Raw genomic sequence first — 27,989 nt, 5'->3', positions numbered from 1 at the left:
CTTACACATAGGAGGTTTCTGGACTCATCCTGCATTCTGGAAATCTTTACTTAGAAGTAGTTCCAAGACTCTTGAGAGAAAAAAGAAATTACATATCACCTTGCTTTATGTAACTGTTACCTGAAATACATCTGAAATATTATACATCTCATTTGCTTAGTAGTATATACCCAATGCTAAAAATTCTGAGATTCTCCTCTTTTGTTTTTATAGCCCATAATACTCATCAAAACCAAGTTGGGGGGTTGGGGATTTAGCTCAGTGGTAGAGCGCTTGCCTAGCAAGCGCAAGGCCCTGGGTTCGGTCCCCAGCTCCGAAAAAAAGAAAAAAGAAGAAGAAAAAAACCAAGCTGGGGCTTTATGTGTCTCTCCACTCCTCAATGTCATAAAACTCATAGCTGCTGTGGTGGCCTATATGGCCTTTAATCCAAGCACTTGGGGACACAGAGGCAGGTAGGTCTCTTGTGAGTTTGAGGTCAACCTGGTTGACATGGAGTTTCAGGTCAGCCACAGGTACACAGTGAGACCCAGTCTCAAAAATATTTAGATGTATCCCAACATCTAAGTACTGTCACAACATCCAATATCACAGCTACTGCTCCCTAAGGGATCCCAGAGTAACTACCTCTACAAAACCATCTTCACCATCTTTCTGTATAGTAGAAAAAATGCTCACATGATGGCTTTATTTGACAGGACCTAACTGCATTTGAGTGAATGCCAAAATTCCATTTGCCAGGTTCCTACCTGATGCTGGTATGTGTCATCTACGTGTGTGTACCCCGTTGGTCTGCACTCCCTGGGGCTGGCCAGTGTAAGACTCAGCCCTGGGTTTCTGTTGTCCCTGACACTCTTATGCCCCTGCACTGGGGACACAGAGGCAGGCAGGCCCCAATATTACAGACACACATTGAAGGCCGGCCTCAGAGCTCCAGAAACAGCCTATGACTAGCCCCTCCACAGATCCTCAGGATACTGCATTTCCTGCTTTCCTGGCACTTTTCCAACCAGCCAAGGACAACTATTCGGAGTCCCCACGCATTCGCCACCCCTCAAAGCCACAGCGGGCGTCTCTCCACTGCTACTCTGGCTCAGCCTGGCACCTCTGGCTCACCGTCACCACTGCTCCATCTCATCTTTTTTTTTTTTTTAAAGATTTCTTTATTTTTATTCTATGTGCATTGGTGTCTTGCCTGCATGTATGTCTGTGTGAGCTTGTCAGATCACTTGGTGCTTGATTACAGATGGTTGTGAGCCACCATGTGGTTGCTGGGAATTGAACCCAGGTCCTCTGATAGAGCAGTCAGAGCTCTTAACTGCCGAGCCATCTCTCCAACACTGCCATGAATCTCTTATCTTTTCGGAGCATGCCTGGACACTACCAGTTACTCACAAACTTACTTAAAAAAGTCAAGTCATGCAATTTCCCTAGATAACATTTCTCAGCTAGTGAAAACTCAAACTCATGAATATGCCAATTAGTTGAGGGGCCCTGACCCCTGGTAACAGATGCCCTCAGCCTGTGTTCCCCTTCCTTAAAGAGGCTCAGCAGCCCCATTAAGGCACCCTCTTCCCAACTCTGTAGGTCTCTGTGGAGAGCTGACATCCTTCCTTCTTTCCTTGTGACATGGCAATCCATAGGGCGTCTGCCTTCCTCCGGATGCAGTCATATAAAACCACTGCTATCCCCAGTCCCAGGCTTCCCTGCCCGTCTGCTCTCTCCCATCTGTCAGGGGCTTTGCTTTATTGCCTTCTGAAGTCAGTTAATTCCTTCAGCTATGGAAGAGACATGGGAACACTACTCTGTGCCCTGTCTGTGTTCACACCATGTTGATCATGGCAGCCAGTGGGTGCCAACGGACCACAGTTGCCCATCATTCTCTTAGCTTCCTGTGTGTGGACTTAATCCTTACAGTGCAGCTGACGTCAGCTCCAGTGCTCTCACCGTTTCTAGAAGAGGAAGTCAGACTCAGAGTGGCCATGTTTCCTAAGGCTCTAGCTTAAGAGAGCAAGGAGGAGGCTTCGTCACCACATGGCAGTGCTTAGAGCCATCCCAGCTGAAGAGGTGAGTGAACAGGTTGCCAGGCGGTGGGGAGAAGGGAGCCTCCTGGACAATGCCCATGCAGAAACTCCCCTCCACATACCTTTTCTCATTCCACTGAAAGGGTCCTTGTTGGGCTCATAGGGCATCCTGCCCATCATGTCTGGCATGCCCATGCCCTGCTGGTATGGGGCGTTTGGAGTCATGGAGTTCCGTTTTGGGTACGCTGAATCACTCACGTCTGAGAACGGGTCATGCACACTGACTGTACTGCTTCTGAGAGACACAGAGGGTGGAAGCTGAGGGATACTGTGACACTATATACCCACGGAGCTCAGGAAATAAGCCACGCTTGGGACTGTGAGTGCAAAACCACCCAAAGTAAATTACATGTTAAAAGGAGCAGTAATAACGATTTAAAAGCTAACCAGGGAAGAGTGCTTTTTTTTTTTCTATTAAGTTTGCTCCAAAACCAAAACAACTTGACTTTACATCTCGAGAGTCCTCAGAACATACCTTCCGCTTTGCATGGGGGTCCCCTGTCCGTGAGGGGTGGAGGCTGGGGTTGGTGGCTTCAGGTCACCGGGAACCTCTGCCATGGAACTGCTGCCAGTTGACTGTGGCGTCTGTGGACCTTGTAAGGATCCCGAGTTAGCTAGGTGTGGCCAAGGGAAATAAGGGGAGAGCCAGCGTTATTGGACAAACTGTATTTTGGTAGCCGTGTATATGACAGGATTAAAAGTAGGACATTACTGGAATCACAGCAACGATGTAGTAAGAGACAGTCATGTATGCACTGTTTCTGTTCAGAAACGACAGGGTGAGAGGCAGAGAGAGACTGAGCATGGAGCAGCACAGGGATTGCCATCCCAGCTACTGAAGCCCGGGCCTCACATGAGTGAGGCCGTCGCTGCACACTGAGCTCTGCCTTCACCACCCAGGAAAGGGGCTTTCTGAATAAACGATTTAGAAACAGCTCAGCTGTGAGCCCTCACAGTTACATGTGTGACTGGGTCATTGCTTCCTGGGGTATTTATCCCAGGGAAAGGTCTAAGAGAAAAAGGGCTTTAGGTAGAAGATCGTTTAACTCAGTGTTGTTGGATATACTCTAAATGTAAATATAGAAGAAACAGAATAAAAATTCTGGTGTTTTGGGTTGGGGGGCTGTAATGCGGGGCTTCAGAACACGTGTTCTTCAGCAGCGGGAGTATTTGCAGTTGAAAAGTGCTTACGGAGGTTAACAAGGCACCTTACAGTTAATATTTCTTCAACAACTGGACACCTATGCTTGGTCATTAAAAACACTGTCATTCGAGCTGTGATTCAGATTTATTATTACAAATACGTATCATGCTGGCTTGCAGTCTCCGATGCTGCTGTCAGAACTCTGGGATTCAGGTTTAACCATAATTACTTTATAATAAGAGCACTCAGATGTGAGCCTCTTTCAAAGCTCACGTGGGATTAATTAGCCTTGCTTTACAGGAAAACCAAAATATTTCAAGAGCTCCTACTTTATCATCTATCACAGTCATGTTAGATAGTCAACAGAGAGGTGTTGGGTCCACGTATTGATTAGACAGGAGCCTCCTTGGATGAATCTGTGTCCAATGCATCTGGGGTCTTTTTACCAGGTGAACTCAGAGAAACAAATGACACAGCTCACAGAGCCTGTGTGCTGGCACCAGCACAGCTCTCTGAGACTGTCAGGTACTTGAACTCTGCAGACCACCTGCTTAGGAAACATCACTTGTTTTCCTATGGGGGAATTCCAGCCTCACCCCAGAGCTTGTTTTATGTCAGAGAAAATGGAGGTTAAGCAAGTCCCAAGCCATTACTTAATAAAAGGATCGGAAACAGGAAAGGTGGATGGTGCCTATGTATGGGAGGGGCACAGTAGAGAAACTAACCACAGGAACTCTGATATGGCTCAAGGTTTTATTGTAGATATGAGAGAATACGCAGACAGAGGCATCTGGAATAGTCCAGAGCAGAGAAAGTAGACTGACCATGGCCAGCCAAGTGGGTGTGGCCAGGGCTATTTGTGAGAAGGGAGAAAGCAAGAGGCCAAGACTAGGTGCAGCACAGTGAAACTAGTCAGGGCAGGGAAAACCTTGCCATTATAGGAAGAACAAGAATGTAGTGTAGGTGGAGGGAACCTGGGGAGCAGCATGCTAGTGTGGACTTTGAAATGTAGAACAGGTACTTGGGATACTAAGGGAGTCCAGAGGCCTGGCAGTGCTTTGATGTGTAACAAGAGGGAGCCATTAGTCCTTCTGCTGGAGAAACAGTTCCTTTAGACAGGGACCAGCTTCCTAAGTTCCTGAAGAAAGTGGCTTTTATCTGGATATATGGATACCTTCTGGAGTTCAGGAACTGGGGCTTTTTCTTTGGACCTGACAGCTTGTCCTTAGAAAGCATCAGCTATCGGCAAGTGCTGTCTGTCAGACAGGGTCTACCCAGGCTCTGTGGCCTGAGTGGTAGCCCATGCGTCTGCAGCTCAGGGAGAGTTAGGGATGGCTTGGGCATGTAGCAGACTACCTAGTCATGGAGGCAGGGCAGTTGACGGACACTGAGAACTCTGGAACCGTGCACGAAGATGGAAAGTCAGAACACGTGAGCGAGGAGCCTTCTGTGGTAACCGACCTGCCCCGTCAGCCCCAGACTGCGGAGGACAGAAGACTTGTTTCTGAGTCAGGCTGACTTACCGTGGAAATGTGGCTTGCAGGCTGCTGTGATTTTAGAATGACCCTTACTTACAAAGTATTCCCAGTTATAACTAATAAAAAATAAAGGAAAATCCTCCTTGCTTGCCAGTGTTTTTCTCTTCCTTTCAGGAAAACAAAGCAAAACAAAACAAAACCCTGAACGAACCCTCTTGCACTCCATTAGCAGAGGAGGCTGGCCGGCTCTCCAGGGTAGCCCCACCTTTTGCCAGAAGCTATGATGTAAACGCTAAAGTAAGCAATGGAAAGGTTACTGGAGGTTAAGTCATTCACACACTTCAGACAGGGACAGCCAGGACTCCCGGCTGGGAAGATAATTTGCACAGCATGAACCCGGTGCCCTACAGCCAGAGGGAGGGGTGTGGGTACCAGGGGGAACAGGCGATGTGACCTAGGTCTGGTGACTGGAAGTCAACCGGAGGGCACCTTTGCTTACAGCGCCACCGGTCTCATTTATCTTCCTCTGAGGATTCCCTAGTTGGAAGCAAGACAGGTTTTGTGACATCACTTGTCAGCTGATAATAAAAATGCAGCCAGCCACCTGCCAACAAAGATGGATGGGTTTTGGGTTACAAACTTAGTAGCTGAAAGTAGTTTTCTTGTCTGCGCCTGCCCCACCTCAGTGCCATTTCCCCAAGTCTGCTGGGGACACCTGCTGTTGACTAAACTTCTCCACTAACTTGGGGAACCTTAGGGATCAGACTACATGCTAACCCCCGACAGAGCTAATTCAGGGGTGCATCTGTTTGCAGAGTGCCCTCTGTGGACTAACTGCAGAGATGAAGCAGGACTAGCTCCAAGGCTTGACGGAACTTAACTTTAGATTCATAAAGCCACAGCAAATCCAGGCTGGCTGGAGACGCAACAATGTGGAGCTCTCTCAGAAGAAAGACACATGATCTAGGAACATGTGACTCAGTGAAGAACAATCTAGAAGACTCACTGGAGATCTTTGCTTTAGTTTGCCTTAATGTGCTGGTTAAAGAAGGTTTAACTGCAAATTAACTTTAAGAGTTTTCTTTCTTTTTTTTTTTTCTTTTTTTTCTTTTTTCTTTTTTCCAGAGCTGGGGACCGAACTCAGGGCCTTGTGCTTGCTAGGCAAGCACTCTACCACTGAGCTAAATCCCCAACCCCAAAAGTTTTATGTTAAAAGAGACCAAGAAAACATCTTGGCACAATGGCAAGGCAGGGTGTGGAGCCAGGGAGGCTGTCTGATGCTTGCAGGGCTGCTGCTGCTCCCTGTCCCCTGCGTGGGCTGTGTGTATGGTGTCTCTGCAATGAACGCTGACCTCACAGTCAACACCAGGAAGCTTTGCTCCTCCCACTCTCCCCAGTCACAGCAGGACCTTGGCTGCATCTGCACCAAGAGGTACAGCTCCCAGCCTAGTTCTGCTGTGCAGTTGAATGACAGCATTGCCATAAAGGCAGCTGTTCTAAGCTGGGGAGAGGAAGGTGCTGGCCGTTCAGAGAACCAGCCTCCACTTTCTGCAGGATCTGTGCCTCAGCAGGGCTTTCTGTTCTGAGACTGAGGCATGCTGGGAGAGCTATTCTCCACACACGAGTGCAAGCCATTTGGGGACACAGGGTCTTTCCTGACAAATAAAAACATCTTTAGATCTTTGCAGACATCACTGCTTTGGACCCTGTACCCCGGTAGGGTGTTATTTTGGAAGAACAGTTCAGGGCTGTTCACAGATCACTTCTTTCAGTCTGTGAACTGAATGTAATGTGTGCTTTTTAGAATTAGCCTGTCCCATGTTCAGGTATGCCCCAAGTGGTCAACGTTTGGGATCATTAAGGGTGAGGCTTTCTAGGAAGATTTCCTTCTTAGAACTGGACCTCTATCTAAGGATTGGCAGGCAGTGTACGGCTGGTTGCTCTTGATGCTGACAAGTCAGCAGAGAATCATTAGAAGTGAACAGAATTCTTTCTTTGGCTTCTGGATGTCAAGAGTGGACCTATTTCAAAGGCATTTCTTTCTAGGCTAAGGTGAATTCAGAGAACAACGCATGGTCAAATATCCCCAAGTAGGCCTCTTGCAGCCCCACTGGGTAGCTTTGGGTTCCTTATCTGCCTTTGTTCTCTTGGGGACATGTAAACTGCACCTGCATCCCGGGAATGAGACACTGTCTATGCTCAACAAACCTGGGCTTTCAGTTGGCCTCAGGACAGGCCCCACCTTATATAGAAATGGCAGGAGTGTCACCATTGCTGCAGGTAAGTAGCCTTAAATGGGATCTGTGATGACCAGTGACTAGAAACCAGAAATGGTGGGGTTTACCTAAGTGAGCCTACCACACAGACCCAAGCATGGGTCCAATTTCCCTGTCCCTAACACTGGATTTGCCAGCTCACAGTATGTGGTAACTTCACACTTTAAAGTCTAAGGGAGGGGGTAGGCCAGAGGAGAGCATGAAGAGTGACCTTATCCAACTGTGTGGGTGGAGTGGCAGGAAGGAGCTGCTTACAGACATGGTCCCCACGATGGCACCTGCCGGCCTTTGCTATAGCACTGACACGGATTCCCTTCAGGTGAGACCTTGCTGGACAGGAAACAGCAGAACCTAAGTCCAGATTTTATTTTATTTTTCCAAAGTACAAACTGGAGTGGCCCAGACAGAAGAGGTGGGCCTGAAGGTGGCGCCACCCAGACTGTAAAACACCAGAATGGGGTTCACAAAGATGTCTCCTATCCAGAGAGAGGGGATATTTTTCAATCCTGTATTACATACAAAGGCATCTGACTCAGGACTCTAAGGTCTACTCTGATGAGAAGAAAGAAGGCAGGTGTGCCCCGCTTCATGCTCTAACAGGGAGGTGGCACTCCATCCTTCGGGGAGGGCCTGAGCCTGGTCCCAGGGCAGCTGCTCAGGCTGCTGTAGCACTGTCACTTACCAGGAGATGGCGGCTGGAGCTTGGGCTGCTTCTTCGCATCCCCCGTGCTGAAGACTTCAGGCGGGGGCTCCTCCCCACGCTCAATTTTGCACTCGAAGGCGAACAGGTACTGAATATATTGCTTCTTCAGGGAGCTGGCTGCGCTGCTCGAAGTGCCAACGTTCAGGTTGGTTGCCAGCTCACGCCACTTCTTGTTTTTATTAACCTAGCAAAAAAACGGACAGGATGGTTGGTTCGCAGCAAAGTGGCTTGTTTAAAGCTGGGAGACAAACAAGCACTTCATGTCTTGGCTTACTTTTTTCATTTGCCTCTTTTAACTAATGCTCATCACTCCCACTCAGCAGCACACAGACAGCATTTACAGCTATAAAACCATTAAGGAGCCTGCTGATGGTGACATAAACGCCCACTTGCTGGGGTCTTCTGCCCGCTACATCTCCTATAGACTTGAGTAAGAGCTTCCTCATTCTGAGCCCCAGGATGAATGGAGAACCCAACACACACACACACACACACACACACACACACACACACACACACACACACACAGAGAGAGAGAGAGAGAGAGAGACAGACAGACAGACAGACAGACAGACCAACCCACCCTGGCTACCGTCTCCCATGAAGCCATCCTTGAGGATCCTTGTGGGATGGGCACAGAAGGTGCCCCCTGCTACTGGCTGGAGTATGGGCCAGCAGCTGAGTAGCTGGGACACAGGTTTGTGTATGTCCTATAGGGTTTTTATCAACGTTCCAGGAGAAGACGTGTGTGTGTGTGTGTGTGTGTGTGTGTGTGTGTGTGTGTGTGTGTGTGTGCGCGCGCGCTGGGGGAAAGCATTGCTTCAACTTTCTCATTTTTACCTAGAATGGGTTATGAGAACTTAAAGTCATGAATGAAACATGAACACACAAATAACTCAGGAAGACAGAAGCTTGTGCCTTTGGATGGGTGCTATGTTGAGTAGCTTGTAATGGTGATGAATTAATGAATTTCTGGATCCAAACTTTGGCATGAGGCTCTTTACATCCATTCACTTAGTACTAAATAGTCACAACAATAAACACACTGCTTGATTGCTCTGGGAAACACCTCTTTCAGTACTCAGCGGAAGTGGGTACAAACAGCAGGCCACGGTTGCTTCAGAGATGGCCAACCTGAGTGCTAGGATCTGAGCTGTCAGGGAAGTTTGTTGGGTGGAGGGGTGTACCATTGGTAATAGCAATACCGTGAGTGTCCCTGGGGTGTGCACTGGCTAAGCTGCAGAGTTGCTTGTGTGCTGGTGTAATCTGCTTATACACACTGTTGTGACTCAGGGAGCCAGACCAGAGCAACACACATCACCGATGACTGGATGCTAGTGTTTTAGTCTTGGAGATTTGCATTAGAGTTTAGCCTAGAGGAGGTGAGCAGAGTGGGAGGAGCAGAGGCAGTAGGGAGATGGGGAGAGGCGGTCCACCCGGCATGTGTGATGTATGTGGGACGCTGCAGAGTTAGACCAGAGTTCTAGTGGATCTAGTTATAGGCCTCAGTCCTCGGGGGGTGGGGTGGGGACTAGTAAAGGTGTGCCCTGCACCCCAGAACCACAGAACTGGGACACTTAGGGTGACAGGTTACTTTGGCGAGGTGTTTGCTGCCTCATTCCAACTGCCTCTTAGGCTTCTGGGGACCAGCTCTACAGCATTGATCTAGGGCTGGGATCTGGATGGTTACTCTTTAGAAAGTTCACAGGCCATCCCTAGTCATGGCAGGAGCCATGGGAACAGCTCATGTTTGCCATCGGTTGGTTCTGTGGCTTCTATTGCAATTTACTTAGTTATATATGAGTTTCCTCATGAATTCTTGGGGTTAGTGACCTGTGCCTTATAAGTAAACCCAGATAAAGGCCATGGTGAGGTGAGGTACATCCCCACTTCAACCAACCCCTCACTGAAAATAATGGTGCGAGCAAAGTAGAGTGTTAAGGACACAAGGACTCGGGGACACTCTGACGGGCAGCAAGCAATGGCCGTGTCTCTTGTTTTTGTTGTTTTGCACAGACAGAAAATGAGCATCGCCTTGAGTTCTATACCTGGGTGTGTGGCCTACTCAGCCAGCCCCCAGCTCTGTGGGTGAGCACAGTACCGTAGTCATGCAGGGCTGCAGGTTTTACTCTTACAACTGGATCGCTCTCTCTCTTTTCTTTTGAGGCAGGTTCTCACACAGCTGCGGCTAGCTCTGAACTCCTGGCTTTCCACCTTCCAACTATGGAAGCCCCACTATACACAGTTTGAATTTATAAATTGCTCTGGATATAGAAAAATAGTGAATTTGATTTTTATCTGGTCCATGATGAATTAGTCATTTGTAAAACACTTCTGGAGTATTTACCATGAATCTGTAGCAGATTCCAGAGAATTCTACAGCTGCCTGGGAAAAAGAGGTCTAAGGGTCTAGTACAGATGAGGGCATTGAGCTGTGACTCTGCCACAGGAGTTGCTGGCAGTTAGGAACTGTAGCTCTCTCTGACAAACTACAGAGTCCTAGGAAGGGACTGTGCTACAGGCTTAGCTTTTCCTCTGTGAGAGAAGTCAGAACCAAATACAACATCCAGAGCTGAACAGCACACCCAAAGGCCTGCCTCCAGCACTCCACCCTCACTCAGACTCACCTGCGCCAAGCCTCCGATCTCTTTGACGCACACATAGAGTCGGAACAGGTCCAGGGGCTTCTTGCCCACTGCCGGCAGACTGGACACGGGGGACCCCCTCTCCTCCATGAATGTCAGGTAGCGGTCGACCCACAGCTTCCTCTCCGGCTCAGTCCCCAGCTCATACACTTTTGTGATCTTCTCCCCAGTGGTGGAAGAGGAGCTGGACTTCTGGTGTCAGGAGGAGGTGGTGGTGGGCACGAGGGGTGGGAACGGGGTGGAGGGGAGAAGGGCCAGAGAAGGGCAGTGAGTTGGCGAGCATAAGAAAATACACTTAAAGCTGCTGCCATCACATATCAGCAACACAACACAGGCTAGAGTTCAGGCACAAGCTCTGCGTTTTCCTAAGTGACATACTGCGACTTTAAATAAAAGGACCCAGACTCTTAATTTAATACCTAAACCAAGTAAGCTGAAATAGGCATGTTGATAGCAGTGCTGAATCCAGGAGACCAGACTCCATTGACGTCTTGTGTGCTTTGGAAAAGAAAAGGCTAGCAGCCCAGAGAACAGATGCCTGTGGTCAAACTTCTCATGCCTGATGTTGGAGTTCCCATCACCAAGAAATACATTCCTACTTTTTTTCCTCAAAATAAAAATGATTAAACATGTCCTTATGAAAACACAGGTATCTACTTGGTGCTTGCTGCAGAATGGGGCGGGGCAGGGGGAAGGAGGAAAACCACAGACAGGAGACAGGTATGTCTCCAAGTAGGTGGGGTTTGGAGCCACTGGGGAGCTAAGGCTGTGTCAAGAGACAGCCAGCTCTCCCTACATAAAGTTTATAGCTTCTCAGCGTAACTGAGACAGGTGCCCCTGTACCAGTGCCTACCATTCTGGAAGCCACACTCCAGGCTTGGCAAGTAGCAGTTTCCTATTTCTGGCTATTTTCTGAAGCCATTCTGCATGGAGTGTTAATCCCTCAGATCACTGAGGCATAGAATATGTTTACATAAAATATATAAACATGGGTGACCTGAGCCCAGGGGTGTAAGTCTGTTCTCCCAGCTACTTGGAAGCTGAGGCAGGAGGATCACAAGTTTGAGGCCAGACTGGACAGTTTACTGAGTCCCTGTCTCAAATTAAAAGAAGATAAAGCAGGGAAAGGGGGTGGGAGGGCAGAACCTAGTGCTAGTGTCCAGCAAGGTCTAAATCCAGTCCCCAGTCCTGAAGGGCAGGGTGGGGAGGTGACACAGTTAGAATGGTAAGGAAAGCTTTTAAGGGTTAACTTCAGAGTTGAACTTAAACTTCAAGTCCTTTAGAAATTACTTTAGATAAGAATTACTTAAGGTGTTTGTGTACATATGACCACTGAGTCCAAAAGTAGGGTATGGATGACCTGGAACTGGAGTTATAGGCAGTTGTGAGCCACATGACCTGGGCCGTAGCTACTGGGAGTAGAAACTGGGTCCTTGGCAAGTACAGCATCTAAGTCGTCTCTCCAGCTCAAAGATGACAGTTCTTGTCCCTCTTCCCTTTTTCCCAAAGCAGTTCACATAGCAGAAGCATGTAGGTGCCTGTGCTAACCCAGGAGGCCTGCTGGCTAATCTACACCCAGCTCAGTTTTCCCCAGCGTGGGCCGGAATGCTCCTTTGCAGTGCTGTCTACAGTGGGCTGACGACTGCTCTCCCACCTATGAGCCAGGCTTGTTGATTCTGCGTCCACTCAGCACAGCACCCTTCACACTAATGGTCTTAGACATGTTCTATCAATGCTTGCACGTAGTTAAAAAAAATGCATGAAAGTTCTGACTGTGCTCAGGTTAAGAATTAAGAGACTCATTATCTTCTGCACAGGACAAAAGAGCGAGGTGTGACACAAACATGGTGACCACAGGAGACTGCAGCTGAGAGCAACAGTGGACTTCTCCCTGGCCCAAGGCTTGCTGGTGAGCCAACTGCTGTCCTAACGAGAGAGGAGCAGAGAAACGGAGCCCGACAGAGAGCACGTGTGCTTACTGCTGCCATGAAACACGTCTCTCTCGTTCCTAGACACGAGCTGCTGGGACCCTCTGAGGAGGTTTTTTCTCTTAGATCTACTTTTATTTCATATGTATGTATATCACGTGAGACAAGTGCCATGGAGCTCAGAAGGTGTTGGAGCCTCTGGAACTGGAGTTACAATGGTTGAGTCACCACTGGGTCCTGGGGACCAAACCTGGGTCCTTCGAAAGAGCAGCCAGTGCTCTAACCACTCTGAGCCATCTCTCTAGTCCCCACTTGAGGACCTCCAACAGTGGGAAAGGCCTTCTGGAGGCCCAGGAACTTTTGCAGTTGTTGAAGAGCCACTTGGACCTGCTTCTATGCTGTGAACACTATATCCCAGGTTCTAAAACCACTGGGGAGGGGGAAAACTTACAGCAAGATATTCTTATGGTACCACAAACGTTTTCCTTGCATACAGTTTAATTAAGCTAAACGCACATTTCCTTAAGTCTCTGAGGCAGAGTTCCACTTCTGCAGTCTTTACCATATGCTTGGTTCTATGTATATGTGTGTGGATGAATGTTTATTTATATTTTAGAATGTTTCCTAACAAAGCAGTGATGGTCCACAGCGCACTGTCAAGGCAGCCATAGCAGCTTTGCCCGGCTCAGGCTGCTGCTAGGGAAGCATTAAGAGCAATTTTGAGCACATAATGAGGTGGTATCTCAGAAGGAGAGTTACTGAGATACTCCTGAACTCGGATGCCCGTGGCGATCCGAGGCAACGATGGCACGAGGCCCCGTGTCCTCCCCACTTCAGCCCCCTTCTGAAGAGCTAACTCATTTGGAAAGGAGCACACAGCAGAGCATACAGCAAGAGTCTGGCATTTTCTACGCAACAAACACAGTTTCTCCTGCGCCTGTTTAGCACTGGAGCCAGGGGTTTGCTGTAAATTCTTAACACAAAACAATTGCTGGTCTACAAAGAGATAATATATGTGGTAAGATTTTTTTAAAAGAGAAAATCACTACATTTTAAGTATAATTATCAGAAAATAGGGTCAATACTTTAGTTTGCTTTTCTATTACATTTAAATACGATTGAGGAAAAAAAAACATTTTGGAGGTAGGGTCTTGCTATGTAGCCCAGGCTGGAACCTTCCTGCTTCACCTCCCTAGTCTGGGATTATTGGCTTGTACCATGGCATTTGGCTAGAATGTAGAATTCTGCACAAGCCATGTTGGATAAGGGACTGCGTGGAAGTTTAAACCCAGCAGACTTTAGTCACCAGTAGTTCCTTCACAGTCTATTAGTAGTCTTCACGTGCAGGGATCACTCTCAATTGTTATCTTAAGTTTTAAAGATTATCCTTTTCCACCACTGAGCTGATTTGCAAATATATTTAAATTCTTCCCATTCGTTTAGAATTACTAATTCATATGCGTTTTCCTGTTCTAAAGAAAAAGGGAGACAGAAAAGGAAAAAATATACACTATTGCCTGCCTTCTGAGACTCAAAGCAAACAGCACAACAATATGTAAAAACAAGAGGTCTGTGCTCTCTCTTTCCTGGGTTTGGCCGGAGGTGGTTCACTTCTCCTTCTGGGTATCTCAAAGTCAGAACCATCTGTAGGGAAGAGGAGCACCCACAGCACCCTCCCTGGCTCTGAAAAGGAAAATGGTTACAGCTGAGTGTCCTTAACGGCTACTCCAGCCCCCAGCTCTTCGCCGGGCTCTGTCTGTCTCACTCAGTGAGTGGGTGATTGACAGCAGCCTTCTTCTGGGTTTTGACCAGATTGGCAGATCCTGCTCAGCCAGGGGCTTTTCCCCTCCAGCCTGTCCTGAGCTGGGCTCTTTAATACACTGTCTTACAGAAATCAGTGTTCTTAGATAAGTTTCTTGTTCACTAACTGCATGTTAGGTTTTTAAACAACCTTTAAAGATCTTTTGATTCCCTATGAGTGTATAGGAAAAAGGTCACTGTAACACACTACTTATTTTTATTGGTACAGTGCAAATTTTTAGAAGGAGTAAAGTCCAACTCGGCGACCAAAGAGCATTTCCTGGCATGCACACAGCGTTGCTGTCATTTATACAGCACACCTATTTCTAGACTGCTAGCATTTTGTGTGGAATGGGTCCTGTCTCTCCTAATGGCTCTGATACACACACACACACACACACACACACACACACACACACACACACACACACACACACATATTCTTAGTCTAAAAATTCACATGCACTAACATTTCCAAATCTCTGTTAATTTCAGACATACAGCGAGGCAGGGCTGTTGTTATGCTATGCTGTGCCCGCCTGCAATATTTATTCATTTGGGGAGGCAGCTTTAGACTATGTTTTAGATGTAACAGCCCATGACAGAGTTAAACCGAGAGACAAGTGTGCCGTTTTCTCATGACCTCTATTAGTCCCCACCAATAGCAGCAGCTGGCTTTAGAGAAGCCTTCTATGGCTCACAGCCCACACTTCTGGAGGAGTCTGGGCCCCCAAAGCAGCAGCACACCTCCTTGTGGAGGTAGGCCTTTACCTCAGAGCAACTGCTGATAATGCCAGAAAGATCTATGCTACATATACATTTGTTTTGTTACTAATGTAATTACTTATTTAAAAGAAAGCTTTTTTATGGAGCAACAACTCAAGAGTTTTACAAAGCAAACCACCAAACAATAAAACATAATTCAGTATCTGCCCTAAATCCAAAAATAACAAAGAGAGACAAACAACCAGGGCCACTTACAGGGCTTGATGGAGTCTTGGGCCAGCCTGGGCTGCTAATGCTATCACTCTCATCTCCGTGAAAGGAGGAGATGCTGGCAGAGCTGGGGGACATTGGGGAAGGGACTGGCAGGTTGCCTGGAGTTGGAGGCTGAGAAATACCCTGAGAGCTGTAGCTATCCTGTGGGAGAGGAACAAAAATAAAACAACAAAGTTACGTCAAACTTTATTTAAAACAGAAGTACGTCCAGTTTAACTGACTAATTGTGTATGTGTGCATGTGTATCTCTCTATATATCACAACTGTATATATAAAGACACGTACACACACAGCCCCCAAAGTACCAAAGTATTCTTAGCATGGTTGGTCACTGGTCACTGTGAGGGATGCTGGAAAGGCCACAAAGCCACCATGCGTACTCCAGCTTAACTGGAATACTAGCTACGGATTACCCATATGTAAGAGAGTGAAAGAAAGATAAAGCACCATCTCCCTTATTTATGAAATACGGTAGGGAAGCAAAATAATATGGATGTGGTTGCTGAGGTGGGTGGCCAAAACAAGAAGCTCCAAACTAAAGGCAGAGAAATGACTCCAAGGGTCCACACCAGGCAACAGAGATCCCTTGCTTCCCCCACAGGCACCTCTCAAGTAGGTTTTGTCCTCCCCTCCCCCATGGTGATTTAACACTGTAAGAACCAGTAACTTTGATATTCACATCACAGGGGATATGCAGTAGGATAGAAAAGACTGCACACATGTGCAGGGAGGACCGTGGCGTGCGGGGAGGACCGTGGCGTGCGGGGAGGACCGTGGCGTGCAGGGAGGACTGTGGTGTGCGGGGAGGAAGTACCTTTGACTTGCTCTCAGGCTGGGGCACACCTTCTTCTTTGCCATCTGCTTTAAGAGGCACGGACAGTTTGGACTCACTGGGAGACATCATATCTGTAAGACCCATAGATGCTAATGGAAAATAGGAGAAAATCCGAGTTACACATGAGGTGTACCATGGCACCCCTGTTTACATGAGCTACTGAGTGAGGCACCAGCACCCAAGCTTCCCCTGAAGGAGAGAAAGGGGCAAAACAGACTAATCAAACAATCAGAAGAGTCATGGGCTCCTGAAGCACACTGATATATGAAAGAAAGGCTACACAGGGGGAGGGGCAGATTCTGTATGCTCAAGAGTCCCAGACGCTGGCTAGTTTATAATCGTTTTCTCTTTACCACAGCTTAAGCAGTAGTCATCAAGTCCACATGAGCGTCCTGTGCACTGCTTGCTCATGGGCTGGCAAGCAGCTTGCGTTTATCGGGGCTCTAGATGGTCTGGCCTTCTATTTCCTCAGCTCAAGTAATCTCTGTCCACAAAACCTTAGCTACTTCACATTGTCTAGTCTACAGCACAGGAGGAGCCGGATGAGGACTTAGGGGAAGGTCCCTATGACTTTACAGTGGGCCGCTGTCCCTTCAGCGGGCACAGAGCCTACAGTTACTAACCCTCCATAGGAGATGAAATAAATGCCCATAGCAGCTCCTGATACAACCTACACTTCCTATCTTCAGCTAAGAAATGCAGCCAGCTCCATCTAGGCCCTGTTAAAGTTTCAGACAACAATCGACTCATACATACTCATTGAAGACACCAAAAGACATGCTCTGAAGGCTTGATTTCTTTTTAAAAGAAGAATCCAACCATGGAGGGCAATCAGTGTAGTTATTGAGGGAACAGAGCTGAATTTCCATAGACCCTTAGAGAGCCATCTAGCTGCACATCCCTGCCCTAGAGGTTCTGAGTGCATGTGTAAAGAACAAGTGGAAACTGAGGCAGCGATCTGCACTCACTCCCTCCCTGTCAAGATGACAGAACTCTGAGGTTTCATAAGCAGGACCTGCTTCAGATGCTGCCATGGTGAGTGTGGACTCAGCCAGGCAGAGTAGAAAGTAGAAAGAAGGAAAAGCAAACCAGCCTGAATCAGACTCTGCAGATCGCCCACTACAAAACGATCACTGCACATATTCATGTATTACTAGGTTTTAGAAAATAATTAGTTTTAATTACAGCGGGGAGAGAAGGAGCGGGCTCTGGTGAGTTAGCTGGCAAGCTCCATGGTGCTAATTTGTTATTATCGTTAGCATCACTGCAGGTTGAGACCGTAGGTCCTGCCAAACAAGCCTACCCTGCCATGTGCCCTGGAGTTGACGTCAGTGCACGGTACCGTGCTCCGACCCTGTGCTGCCACAGGCACACTAGCTGGGTCTGTGGAGTTGGTTTGCAGCTCAGTCAGTCCTTAAAGGCACCACGACACACACAAATCATAATTGAGATGCTTTTCTCTTTTTTTTTTGAAATTACTTTCATACTTATACTTTAAGAACTGGAACAAAAAGCCTTTCAAGTGATGCAGCTGCAGAGAAAAATCTATTGGGATCAGCTAAAAATGTGTTATTTCTGTGAATGTGTGAAACCTCAAAAAAAAAAAAAAAAAAAGGGCAGCTGAGTGGTAGATTCTACGGCAGAGACAGCCCTGTGCAGAGCAGCAGCTGCTTTCATGCGGCTTCTCTGCAGGGCCCGCCGAGGCAGGAGGTAGTGGCCTGGCTGAAGAGGGGAAAGCAGTGCAGTGCATGGACGTCGGGTGCTCTGGCTCTTCTGCAGAGAGGGAGGAAGGCCATATCACATGGCTTCTATCAAATCCTGCGCTCCAGAGGCCAGAGTGGACTGTGTTGCCAGTATTTGTAAGTTATGTCTGGATATCATTTTGGCAGTAAGAATAGCAATATGTTTCCACACATATTACATACTAATGCATTTCACACATTAATGCACACAAAAGTAATTTTAAGCAGAAAGAGCTAAGCCAATTGTATTACAATAATCAGCAGTAATTTGCACTGATTCCATAATCAGACTCAGAGGACTATAAGCATATGTGACATTTGAGAGTCCCCAAATTTCTTCCTTCTCTATTGTGTACTTTAACCTGGGCGTCCTGGACATGCAAATGCACATGCGCTGCCCCACCATGGGGATGGGGATGGACTGACACAAAGTACAGCATAGGTTTTTTCTTCCATTATATGATCACACTGTCTTTCCTACTGTGGCTTTTCTTTTTCTTGAAATGTTTAGTTTTGACTTAGCCAAAATGTCAAAGGAATCACCATGCTGAGCCACATCTACCATCCCTCCAGGCAGTGGTCTCCGGGCCATGGTGTCTTCTGTCTTTCAGGGAAGAGTCCACACCATGGTCAGGACGCTTTACATAAAGGAACTGCTATTTCTCCAGTTCCCGGGGATGTAGTTGTGAAGTTCAGGCAGGCATGATGGCCAGGGACAGCCAGGGCTGTCTGGGCGATATAAGATGTAAACACACTCCACGCACAGGCTCTGGCTCCCCCCCCCCCCCCCCCCCCCCGGAACTGAAGAACTAAATGAGTCTTAAAGCACAAGGGGTCCAGGTTCTAAGGTTGCTAGATTAGATGCATTCCCAAGGACACACGGAACACAGGACCTAAGTGAAGCCTCCTCTCAGCTTCTTTCTTGGTTTGTTACAAAGTTGCAACCATTCCCAGAAGGCAGGGAAACACAATGCTCTGTTCCTTTCTTGGTAATATCCCACATTATAGAGACATTTTGTCATTCTGAAACACACGAAAGCCTACATTGTCCATAAATTGATCATTAATATTCTTTGAAACACATTTTTTTTGGCTCTCTCTGCAGCCTACACTATCTTAGAACAAACTATGTTGTCCAGGCTAGCCTCAACTCGCTGTGATCCTCCTGCCCTTGCATCCCAAGCATCACCTGCATGAAGATTTGATATGTGGCAGATATGCAACCATACATACTGCATGGTTAACACAGCACAACAAGAGCTACATGAAGATCTCCAGGGAAACATCCTTCCTCACAGCATTGGCAAGAAGACCCTTTCTCTCACACAGCCTTCTCTGGGACTGTCAGTGAGCATGAGGAGTGCACTACTCCATATGTGCACAGGGTCAGTCTCTGAGCTGGCTCCTGGCCTACTCCAGGAGGGAGGTGAGCCCCTCCTCCAGCCAGGATGAGCTCCAAGCATGGCACACTGATATACTTTGGTAAGACTTCATGCATGTCTCCCAGCTTAAAACACTTTCCGTCACGACTTACCAAGACCCTTACACCTTGCTTTCTTCCTCGTCCCTAGTTCATCTGCTTCCTTCCTTGTCTCGGGTTTGACTACCTGTTTTTTTTTTTTTTTTTTCCCCCTTGAAGATGGGGGTGGGGGAGGTGACTGGTAAGGAACCACTGAGCAAAATATTGCCTAGCTGTGGCTGTCACACCTGTCAAAATCATCTGAGGAGTTTATTAATGATGCAGCCTCCTGGACACTCCCTCGGAAGCAGCTCGGGATTACTTTCTATCAGGTAGCATCCAACTTCATAACGTGGAAATAAAATCGCATAAATGTGGAGAACAAAACTTGATAAATGTTTAAATTATTAAAAATTCAATATTTTGAAATGTACAATGCCCTGAAAAATATACTCCCATGTTATACAGAAAGCTGTAAGGATAAATGGCCTCTCACTGAACAGATTGCCTCTGCATGAAGCAGCGAGTCGCTGAATTATCTGAATAGTAAGATGAAACCCTTTCTGTGAGTCCCCATAAAGCTAGGTTTTGCTTGAGAATACATACATCTTCTTAGTCAGGGCTGTGGGCCATCTGTTTGTTATTAGTATTTTAGGGGCCCTGGGGTTTAAAGAAGAAAGGAAAAACGAGTATCGCTAACAGTAGATAGAAATTTATTCCAGTTTCCAAAGTAATTTTATCTCGGGAAGCTGGACAGAACTTAGGCCACCTCAAGCCAGACCCTGTATGGCCGCATTTCAGGGTAGCAGTAGCTCCCGGTGGGCAGGCTGCTGGATCTGCATACTGCATTTCCCTGAAGAACCCCACCTGCCCAACACCAGGAAGTGACACTTAGGTATTAGACCCTCTGATCCACACTCCAGTCTGTGTTTTTTCTAAACTTACAGAGGACTGATCAGGAAGGCCATTGTTAAATGAGGCCCTAGAAATGGGTGGCTCTGAGGCTCAGGCCTGGCCCCTCTGGCCTGTTGATAAGAGCTCTGGGAGCAGGGCGGCCCTCTCCAGGATACACAGACACAGAGAGCATGGGCCAAAGCTGTGCGAATGGAGAATGATGCCTGCAGGGAGCTGGGGCTCACAATGCTTCCTGACATGTCCCCAAAATTGGGAGGACTTGCCATGCTTACATCAAGCATGAGAGAAACAATGGATGAGTCCTACCAAAACGGGTGCTACCGGTCAGCAGAATCCCAGGTTCCCACTTCTGAGGGAACACTGGTCTCTGGGAAGCTCTGGGTTGGAGACGTGTCCCAAGGCCTTACATAATGCTCACCACTGGATAGGGACCTGCAATGTACTAAGCAGGTCTGACTTTGTAAGAAGGCAAGAATGAAGAGTATGAAGGGCACGACGGAGGATTAACCACCTCCAAGACAGCTCTCCTTAGAGACAGCTGTAGGCAGCACTCAGAAGCTGCCGACTGCCACATACCTGGAAAGTGGCTACCCTGCACAGGAGAAAACGTCCTCCTGCTCAGTTCTGCAAGCCCTTCCTACTCATCACAGATCCCAGATGTTTACCTCTGCCACTGCCAAGTGACAGTTCCTGCTCTGGGACCCTTCAACCCTTTTTGTAACTCTCTTAATAATGAGAATGTAGAATGTGTAGTTCAATTTGTATCTAGAGACACTTGAAACATGTGGGCGCAGTATCCAAACAATGAAAAGATTTACATCAAGTATACTGTCATCTCAAGTCACAAACTAAGCAGGTTTTCTGAAGCAGAACAGTAGATTTTTCCGTGTGCCCTGGGGACTCCGCCTTTTCAAGTCGTTGGGGCACATTCACCATGTGCCTGAGACGAGGACTGGGGAAAACAGGGTGGCCCTCAAAAGCAGAGGCGCTGGTTACCTGTAGAGCTGTTCACCATGGTGGGTGTCATGCTGTAGGGCTGGGCCTGTGTGCCCATTAGGTTGGAGTTATTGTTCATGGGCTGGCTGTAGGGAGAGCTGGAGGCCACGAGTCCACTCTGGTTCATGCCAGGAAAGCTGCCTTGCCTGCAGGGAGAGAGAAAAGGCACAATACACTGAACACCATGATGGCTACATAGTGCCCTATACTCATCTCAAGATGCAGGGCAGGGCTGGTATTCTTCAGAGAGGCTTACCTCTACTGGAGGGTCAATACTCAATATGCAATTCACAAGGCCCACAAGTTAACATTCTTAATCATGTCAAGATAAACAGAAGCAGGAGTAAGGGACTTGAAATAAAAACTGGAATTATAAAAGTAAGCCAAATCAATTTCTATTTAAAAAAAATGCTGTTTTTTTTTTCCCCTTTATCCCTTTTGGCACCAGGGATCAAATCTGGCTCACCCACCCTGATCTGCTGCACTTCCTAGTCCAACACTCTAAGGCTGAGCTAGCCTCATGCTGCATGAAGATTTATTTTATGTGTATGTGTGTGTGCACGAGTATGTGTGGTGTGTTTTGTGTGTTGTGTGTGTGTGTGTGTGTGTGTGTGTGTGTGTATGTGTGAGAGAGAGAGAGAGAGAGAGAGAGAGAGAGAGAGAGAGAGAGAGAGAGAGAAAGAGAGAATATGTGCCCATGGAGACTTGAGATGCTGGACTCTGTGGATTCTGAGTCACAGGTGGCTGTGAGCTCCCTGATTTGGATGTTAGGAGCTGAACTTGGGTCCTCTGCAAGAGCACCCTGTGCTCTTAACCACTGAGCCAGCTCTCCAGCTCTAATACTTAAAAGATCAGGCTACTCACACTGCTAATATCCTCACATCAAAACCAGAAGTCAGAAAGGAAAAAAAGCCAATGAGCAGTGTTGAATGCTATTAAAACAATTCTTTACCCCACATTTCCCGATAAAACAGGTATGAGAGAAAGCCCTGCTTCCACCTCAGCCCTATTATTTAAGTTTTTAAATTGGGTCCTATAAAAACACTGTATCTACACATGTGGTTTAAGGAGTGGTGGGGAAGACGACAGTTTTCTGAGAATGGAGTCACGGGGAAGGAAGATTTAAAGGATCTTCACTTCAGAGATGCCACCTCTTAGGGAGTCAGTTTCGTGTCATGGTCAGTAAGAGAATTTTCTTTCACTCTTGGCTTCTGGCCGTGAGATGGCAGAGGGGCTGTGCTAAGTGCACAGAGCTCTGGTTTGCCCAGGGAGAACTCACTGCAACAGGACTGGCTACTGTGTGCAGAACCTTTATGGGGCTCTCCCAGTACAAGTTAAGCTTGCCTTTGGTAGACACTGCACCTCTGAAAAGCTTGCCCAAGTGTGGCCACTGTGCTTCTGTTAGGAGTGCTGCTGAGAAGAGGCTCAAGTTCACTCTTCCTCTACCTGCTCCAAACCACCCAGGAGAATGCTCTAAGCTACCTTGGTGGCTTAATGTAAAGCAGTCAATGGTATCACAAGATTTAATACGTCAAATAAATTATTGTTCAAAACCATTAAGATTATTCTTTTCTGTATCAATTTCTAGTGGACTTAACTGTCTGGCTTATACTAGAAATTAAGACATATTTTTTTAATCAAGTATCAACAGTTTAAGCATTTTTTCCCCTTATAACTAGTACAAACCACTCAGGGAAATTCTGAACCCATTCTCACAAAGGCCTTGGACTGTGTGCATGCATGCTGTTGGAGCACTGAAACCGTCACAGGCTGCTGACGGGCATCAGAGTGCCCACTGGAGTTGGCATGGCTGAACTACCGTTACTTAGTGGCTTCCAACCAACCTCTAGGTTGTCAGGTGCTTGCGAGAACCCTGTAAAGAAACCAGAACTGTCTCCCCATAGTGCTTGGGTCTCAATGCTGTTCTGAGGAACACGGTGTTTATTCACAAAGCCAGCCTAGCACCCAGCAGAGAATGAAGCCTGCACTGTGCCAGGCGTTCTTAATTATGGGTATCTCTAAGCATACACAACATTCAGTGCCACGCAGTCGAACATATGAAAATAATGGCGTAAGACACCTGTTCATATGAAGGCAGGAAAGAAAATGAGAATGACACTCACTAGGCAGGTGACAATGTGCACCGTCACCTGACCTGAATCTATGATTTCCTCTGCACTAGCAGTACCCACAATCATAAGACAAAGGTGTGTATTACAGTTAACAACATGAAGAGCCTTAAAGTAACAGAAAACCCCTCACTTACAAGTCAGGATGATGGAAGTGAGTTGTTGGTTACGATGGTTCCCACACCTGGAGTTTTAAGTGTGGTTATAGAGCCAGGGGCCCTGACTCTGCCTGGCCATGCTGCCTATGGTCACTGGGGGTCCTGGAGCAAACCACTGCTGTCATGAGAGCATCAGTGTTTCTACTGAATGTGGGTGTACACCACCCTGACAGCAAGCACCAGTCACACTCGGTACTGACGGAGGTATCGCATGTGCTTTCTATGTACTTCACACACTTAGGTTTTCAAACTCCCGAGGAGGGTGGGAACAATTATGCTCACATGCAAATTAAGCAGATGTGGATCAGAAGTTAAGTAACTTGCCCAAGGTCACACAAGAAGTGGCAGGATTCCTAGCTGCTCTCAATCCCGTGTACTTCCTTTCTAAGGGCTCCCAACACCACAGACACTGGCGGCAGCCTCTGATATTAACTGAGAAAGCAACAGGACAAAAAGCTCTTCTCTGGGTTTGAAGGCACCATCATGGGAGAGATGGTGTTAGACATGGCTCAAACAGTTTTCTGACTCACTTATATCTAAGAAGGAAAGGACTCTTGTGTGGCAGGTGCCTTGGGTATCCAATGAGGAAGCTGCAAAAACAAAAACAAAAACCAACCAACCAACCAACCAAACCAAAAAAAAAAAAAAAAAAAAAAAACGCCCCACAAGGTATTACAGCACTGCTGCAGGGGTTCTCTCTGTCTGCTAAGGAGAGCCACCAGGGGTGCTAGGAACAGAATGGCTGCTGTGCTACAGCTGCCTGCATTGCTCACTGCTGGGTTTTAGAAGCCATGCATTCCAGAGCAGAAGCACGAGTGGAAGTGGGTGTTGCTGATATGGGAGGATTCCGGTGTCTCAAGACATCCTTAGTTGGCAATTCCAAGGACCACAGCAACCTTGGCTGGGAGCAAAGTGTTACTGTCCCTCAGAAGGGCTGGTTCCTCTTGGGTAGCACACCTTAACTGCCAAATGCCTTTCTGTTCACAGAAACACAGAGTCAAGAGAACCAAGAAGTAAAATCTTTTTTCCTTAACGGAAGGAAGAATACCAAAACAAGTCCAGGCCAACCTACAAGCTGAAATAAGCAGGGCATTCAACACAAAGCCCCAGCACACATGTGAACACAATAAACACAATAAACTACCCATCCACCTTGGGCTTTATGGGTCACAGCCGGGCTTTCTACGGAGTCTGGGCTGGAGTTTTATGAGCAGCTCATGGCTGCCCAGCTCTGCAGATTCCTAACCCACAGCTGTGGCAGTACAGTGTAACTGTGGGAGGCTGTGGGACACAGTACACAGCCTGCACCTCTGTGCCTCTGTTCTGCTAACACAGCTCCCTGCACTCACCTGGACCAGCTCATCTCCAGCTTGTCAAGGACAAAGGAGGATGGGCCTGGGGCTGCTCTTCAATGTGCTGCCCCAGAGAGTCACTGGAGCTTTAGTTAAACAGGCCTGGAACTGGGACTAGGAGAAGCAGCAACCTGTCATTTTATGATGGAACCCAATTTACCATAAGGCCAGAAGGTGCTGCCCTGAAGCTCCTGATCCCCACAGGGGCCTTTCTGAATACAGTTACCCTTTAATAGGACAACCTGTGAAGGTAAGCTAGTAGCATCATCAGATCTTTCCTGGGACTTTCCATTTAAGGCATTGACAATTATAATTTTTTTTTTTTTACTTTGTATGTATGAGTATTTTACCTGCATGACTGTATATGCACCACATGTGTACCCAGGATCTGAGGAGGTCCGAAGGGGGCATCAGATGCCCTGAAACTGGTAGCTATACAAGGTTGTGAGCCACTTTGTGGGTGCTGGGAACTGAAACCCAGTTCTTTGCAACAACTAGTGGTTCTAGCCAGTGAACCATCTCTCAGCGCCATCTTAAGACATTTTCTTGGTTTAAGAACTGTGGATCCCCGTAAAAACACAGGCTATTTAAACAAAACACAACTGTTCCACACCCTTTGTGCGAGAAGACACTCTAAGGAAAATTAAGCAGAAATCCCTCTGCTCAGTCAGACATTACACTCATGGTTATCTGTCCGACTGTACACAGGACTACTGACAATAGGTTCCAGGGACACAGAAGTGGCCAAACCAACCTACAAGAAATTAACAGCCAGCACAGAGCTAGGAGCCTGCTTGTCACAGACACTATCTGACCTTGCAGTGAGGAGGAAGAACACTCTCCCTGAGATAGCGCCCTCAGATCTGCGCCAAATGGAAATTAACCATGGATGAGCAAAGACTCACAGAAGCCTGGCTCTGTGGCATTTGGTGTAAGCACAGTCTAGTAAGGAGGGGCCACAGCTAGCTCTTGGAGGCTCTTTCCTCATCAAGACACACACAGAGAGGTCCAGAGCACTTTTCAGCAGTCCTAGGGAGGCACTGAAGATGGTATTTTAAAGACACCATCCTGCTGTTTGGCAGGGTAACTGAGAGTGTAATGTCTGACTGAGTAGAGGGATTTCTGTGTAACTTAGAGTGTCTTCTCACACAAATGCTGTGAAACAGTTGTGTTTTGTTTAAATAACCTGTGGCCCTGTGCTTTTAGGGACCCACAGCTTTTCAACTGAGGGCGCGTGGTCTGCTCTGTATCTCTGGTGGCCTTAGTAGGCCACTGTGGAGCGAGATCTGATGAAATGAGACTAAGACAGATGATTGGGTAGTTCAGAGGATACAGAGTGTGGGAGACACGTGGACAAGGAGTTTCGTGTTTTTCTTTAAAGGATAGGAGAATAGTACTTTTCAATAGAGGAGCAGAGGGGAACCTTGCCAGCACATACTCCAGAATGTTCTCCTCCACAGTACAGAAGCCTAACTCTCCAGGTGCAACTTTTCTTGGCCCTGAGTGCGTGTCTGTGATCTGAGATGCCCTTCCTCTTGGAGGCTTGGGAAGGCTCTTTGTCAGACTGCGAATCACTGAGGTGTCATAAAGCTCACACCACCACAGCTATCACAACCGACCTTCTTCCCCTCTGTAGTTATCTCACCTGGATGTCGCACACCCAGCAGCGGCACTGTCGTGTGGCTTGCAAATCCCACCCTTCATTTTATCTCGAGTCTCACCTATCCTTCTGGATCCCAGACCAATGAAAAGAAATGGAGCTCAAAAGCTCTGACACTGGAGTATAAAGAAAATGCAAATATAGTGTCTGGCAGTTTGGATTTTATTGATGACTAAGGATAATCTCTTCATTATCAAAGGCGACTGATTTGTTGCGCCTTCTCTTCTGTTTCATGCACCATTTATTAGTAATGGTACAGAACTGAACTCAGGTATTTTGAACACACTTAATTCAGATTCCCATTCTAGTCCTTTCCTGGTTCTCAGTGTGTGCACTACTGAGCACACTTGGCCCAGAGGAAGCCACAGAGTACGGCAGTGGCTCTCACAGCCTGTGCTTTCCCTGCTGGAGGTGACTCTAGGACCCTATGGGTTTTGTGCTGAGCAAAAGTCCAACTCTTCCAACAAGACACAATCACACAGACCTCTACTTTAAGCCAAGACACTTGCAGCATGAAAGAAAAACCAGCTGTCATCAATGTACCCACCTACAATGCCCCTTTCTGTACAGAGCAGCTTGTGTATTGTATGGATCCACCACTTGTCAATAAAAAAACCTATGGCCTATTGGGACAGATAGACTAGAAGGTGGGACATCTGATAGAAAGGAAGGAGTCTAGATAGAGCCAAGGGCAGGAAAATTTGCCCTGGACATGAAGGAGACACACGGTACCTGAGAAGAGGTAACCAGCCACGTGGCAGAACGATTAGAAAAAAAATGGGATATTAAGTTATGAGATAGTTGGAGAACATGCTTAGTCGTATGGAAAACAGCCTCTTAACTGTACTGTACTTAGCAGTGCTAACAGTGCTTATCTTGAGGTTCTGATAGCATTAAGAAAGTTCTCGATTACCATACCAGGAGGACTGTTCCTCTGCAGTGTTAGGAATACCCACACTGTGTGTCCGTCCCTATGCTGCCCCCGGACCGGCTTCCGGGTGATGAGTTTGAGGAACAGAGTCTGCAAGAATCATGACAGAGTAAGGCTAAGGGGTTCTGGAGGTCTGTGGATGCCTCAGACATAGAGGATGTGTGATCTTGGCAGACATCGAGGGGCTAATTAACAAGCACGGAGGAGTAATCAAAGTGAGGGTTTAGCAGCGAGATAATTAAGAATATATATATCTTGCAGGCATTTACTGAGATCTCTAGTACCCTAGTAGACCTGTCATTCAAGTTACAAAATTAATTTAGGACTTGAGTTCCCCATCCTATATATTCTGTCTTGGCAGTATTTCAGAAACCCATAAACAAGCATCACACTTCTTTAGAGGACACAGATATAGTCATTTCTGATTTTCATTTTTTTCTTTAAGACAGGATTTTCTTCTGAAGCCCAGGTTAGCCTGGTGCTCACTAAACAGTCCAGGTTGCACTTGGACTTGTGGCAATCCTTCTGCCTCAGCCTCCCAAGTGTTGTGTGGTGTGAGCACCACCCCCAGTTTACTATTTCTGAGTTTTAGAATGGCCTTCACAGTTTTTCAATGTGGCTCGGTCATAAAGTCATTTAACTTAGTAAAAGCGAGACACCACCAAACAATGTTCTTATCATCTCTGCCCCATGAGAACAGAGCCCTTGAGTCAGTCAGGCCCTTGCCTGCAGGTGCCTAAACAAGGGCGTCCAGCGTG

At 47.2% G+C, this 27,989-nt stretch overlaps 1 protein-coding gene across 5 annotated transcripts in view; it reads right to left on the bottom strand.

Moving 5' to 3' along the window:
* The window catches only part of Arid1b (AT-rich interaction domain 1B), a 355,595-nt gene that overhangs the window by 15,477 nt on the left and 312,129 nt on the right, over nt 1–27,989 (bottom strand). For 4 of the 5 annotated variants that reach the window (XM_039099697.2, XM_039099696.2, XM_039099692.2 and 1 more), the window contains 7 exons: nt 21,002–21,147; nt 15,869–15,978; nt 15,037–15,195; nt 10,310–10,519; nt 7,662–7,866; nt 2,557–2,695; nt 2,144–2,316 (listed from right to left, as the gene is read on the bottom strand). In XM_039099697.2, the coding sequence (XP_038955625.1) occupies nt 2,144–2,316; nt 2,557–2,695; nt 7,662–7,866; nt 10,310–10,519; nt 15,037–15,195; nt 15,869–15,978; nt 21,002–21,147 (1,142 nt within the window). The remainder of the gene's footprint in view (nt 1–2,143; nt 2,317–2,556; nt 2,696–7,661; nt 7,867–10,309; nt 10,520–15,036; nt 15,196–15,868; nt 15,979–21,001; nt 21,148–27,989) is intronic. The other variant, XM_039099688.2, reaches the window with a different exon arrangement.

The sequence above is a fragment of the Rattus norvegicus genome, chromosome 1 (assembly GCF_036323735.1).
Source record: "Rattus norvegicus strain BN/NHsdMcwi chromosome 1, GRCr8, whole genome shotgun sequence".
NCBI lineage: Eukaryota > Metazoa > Chordata > Mammalia > Rodentia > Muridae > Rattus > Rattus norvegicus.
The sequence above is the reverse complement of the archived record's forward strand: the minus strand, read 5'-3'. Positions and strand labels throughout refer to the sequence as shown.